Source organism: Plectropomus leopardus, unplaced genomic scaffold (assembly GCF_008729295.1).
Source record: "Plectropomus leopardus isolate mb unplaced genomic scaffold, YSFRI_Pleo_2.0 unplaced_scaffold28855, whole genome shotgun sequence".
Lineage (NCBI taxonomy): Eukaryota > Metazoa > Chordata > Actinopteri > Perciformes > Serranidae > Plectropomus > Plectropomus leopardus.
In genome coordinates this window covers 1-2,425 of record NW_024631440.1, presented here as the reverse complement: position 1 = coordinate 2,425, position 2,425 = coordinate 1, and the positions used below count along the sequence as shown (strand labels likewise).

The following is a 2,425-nucleotide window of genomic DNA, read 5'->3' as shown; positions in this document are numbered from 1 at the left end:
CACACACACACACACACACACACTGACTGTATGTTTCTGTTGCTGCAGACGTTTGTGAACGACCTGAGGATTCCTGATCAGACCTACATCACCCTCAAACTGTCCGACATCATCCGCTTTGGATATGATATCCTTCAGACGACGTCATCACTCTGTGTGTGTGTGTGTGTGTGTGTGTGTGTGTGTGTGTGTGTTTGTGATGATGTCAGCGTGTTTCTTAACTTCCTGTTCACATTCTCACGTCTACGTTTTGGAGAAAAGTCAACACAAAGTTCCCGAGGAGGCTCTGAAGGTCAGAGAGTCTTCAGGTTCACCTCTTATTTATTGATCAGCTGATCAACTGATCGGATTCTGATCACCTGTGTGTGTGTGTGTGTGTGTGTGTGTGTGTGTGTGTGTGTGTGTTGCAGCATGAGAAGTACAGCAGTCAGCTGCAGATGAGTCTGAAGGCGTCAGAGAAGAAGAAGACGGAGCTGGAGGACCGAACGAGAGCCGAGAAAACACTGAGTACCAAGAGTACACAGGGTACGTCAGAATACTGCAAATTATACTGAAAAAAATGCTCCAGATTCCATAAATATAACTACAAACAACCATAAACACTGAGAACCAGTCACACTACTGCAGATTATACTACAAATACCCCAAAATACTGAGTCCCAAGACTACACAGGGTACTGTCATAATATTGCAAATAATACTAGAAACAACCAAAAACACAGAGTACCAAGAGATACTACAAGTAGTACTGCAAGTAATCCAAAACACTGAGTACAGCAAGTCATACTTAAAAGTAATGCTGCAAATAAAACTACAAACAACCATAAACACAGAGTACTGAGAGTTCACAAAGTGAGTCATGATGCTGCAAATATGACTCGTTTGACTCTCTGTCCAATCGGAGGCCGGCTCTGTCAGGACGGCTCGTTTTCAATCTGAAGTGAAACATTTGATCACATCGATAAATTTAAACGTTTAAAATTGTGATGATTTAACCTGAAACATGTCGATGTAAATGTGTGTGTGTGTGTGTGTGTGTGTGTGTCACAGAGGCTCCAGCGTGTCGGCCCACGCCTCTGTACGGTCAGCCGTCGTGGTGGGGAGAGGAGGATTATGGGAGTAAAGTTCAGAGCGGCAGTGAGCCTCATGGAGGTAAAAACAATTGTGTATTCTATGGCTTAATTTAGTATATTTTTAATGCTAATTTGTGATGAAAATATTTTCTTCAAACCCACGGGGTTAAATTTTGGCAGTTATTTTTCTTTTTCCTTTTAAATTGTTTTGGTGATTTTTAAAGAAAACATTTTGGCAATTTATTTTTTCTTTAAAAATCTTAGATTTTTTTTCTTTTTCCTTTAAAAAAATTATGATTTTTTTTTAAAAGAAAACATTTTTTTTCTATTTTTTCCCCATTTTTGGTGATGTTTTCAAGAAAAAATCTTATTATTTTCTTTAATTTCTTTTTTTTGCAGCATTCAAAGGAAAAATTTGGACCTTTTTTTTCTCTTAAACAATTTCTGGTAATGACAATTTTGTCTTTACAAATTTATGGCGATTTTTCTTGTTTTTTTTTTGTAGAAAACATCTGAGCTTCATCAAAAAGAGTTTTTAAAATCTTACAACTCATTTGTGCTGAAGGGAGGGTCATGCTTTCTCCTAGTCACACAGTGAGGGAGCCTCTCCCCTCATAAATAAACCACAGTCCCTGAGCAGAACCTGTATGTGATGATTCTGACAGCTGACGTTAAATGTTTGTGTTTCTGTCAGACGTTCAGAAAGACGCCCCGCCGGTGGATCCGGATTTTTCCGGCTCTCTGTCAGAACCAAAGACCGTCTTCCCTTCGTACCACCGTGAGCCAAGCTACTTCGAGATCCCCACCAAAGACTTCCAGCACCCCAAAACTCTGGGGGCGGAGTTTCATGAGATCCCCACCAAGGACACGGACACGCCCCCGCCACCGGCGCCGCCGTCGCCCCCCACCCCAACCCCGCCCGTCGTCCAGAGCCACGCCTCCTTCACCATTGAGTTCGACGACTGCATGCCCGGGAAGATCAAGATCAAGGACCACGTCACCAAGTTCTCCACCCGCCAGAGGAAGCAGCCGGCCCCGCCCACCAAGACCGCCACGCCCACAGACATGATGTCAGCAGAGAGCAAGGTGGCCGATTGGCTGGTGCACAGTGATGTCAGCATGATGAGGAGACGGCCGACGTGCGAGGACGTTTACAGCACCAAGAGCGACCTCGCCATCAACATCAAGACGCTCAAAGGTGCGAGTCAGTTTTAACCCGTTATCACCTGCTCCTTTTTTTCAGGTCTCTGCTGGAAAATCAGCTTTATTTTGTTCAGAAACTCGGGAGGAAGGTAAACAGGAGGAGAAATGATGAAGTTAGAGAGAGAATCCTGAAAATGTGTCCTATATAT

The 2,425-nt window shown here is 43.3% G+C and overlaps 1 protein-coding gene across 1 annotated transcript; it reads left to right on the top strand.

The window, feature by feature from the left end:
- Positions 1-252: 252 nt before the first annotated feature.
- LOC121938215 (centrosomal protein of 170 kDa protein B-like) lies at positions 253-2,271 on the top strand (the record flags this gene model as incomplete). Its single annotated transcript, XM_042481486.1, has 4 exons — positions 253-292; positions 411-525; positions 1,051-1,152; positions 1,768-2,271. Coding segments are annotated over exons 2-4 (694 nt in total), but the record flags the coding sequence as incomplete, so codon positions are not given.
- Between the last annotated feature and the right edge of the window lie 154 nt (positions 2,272-2,425).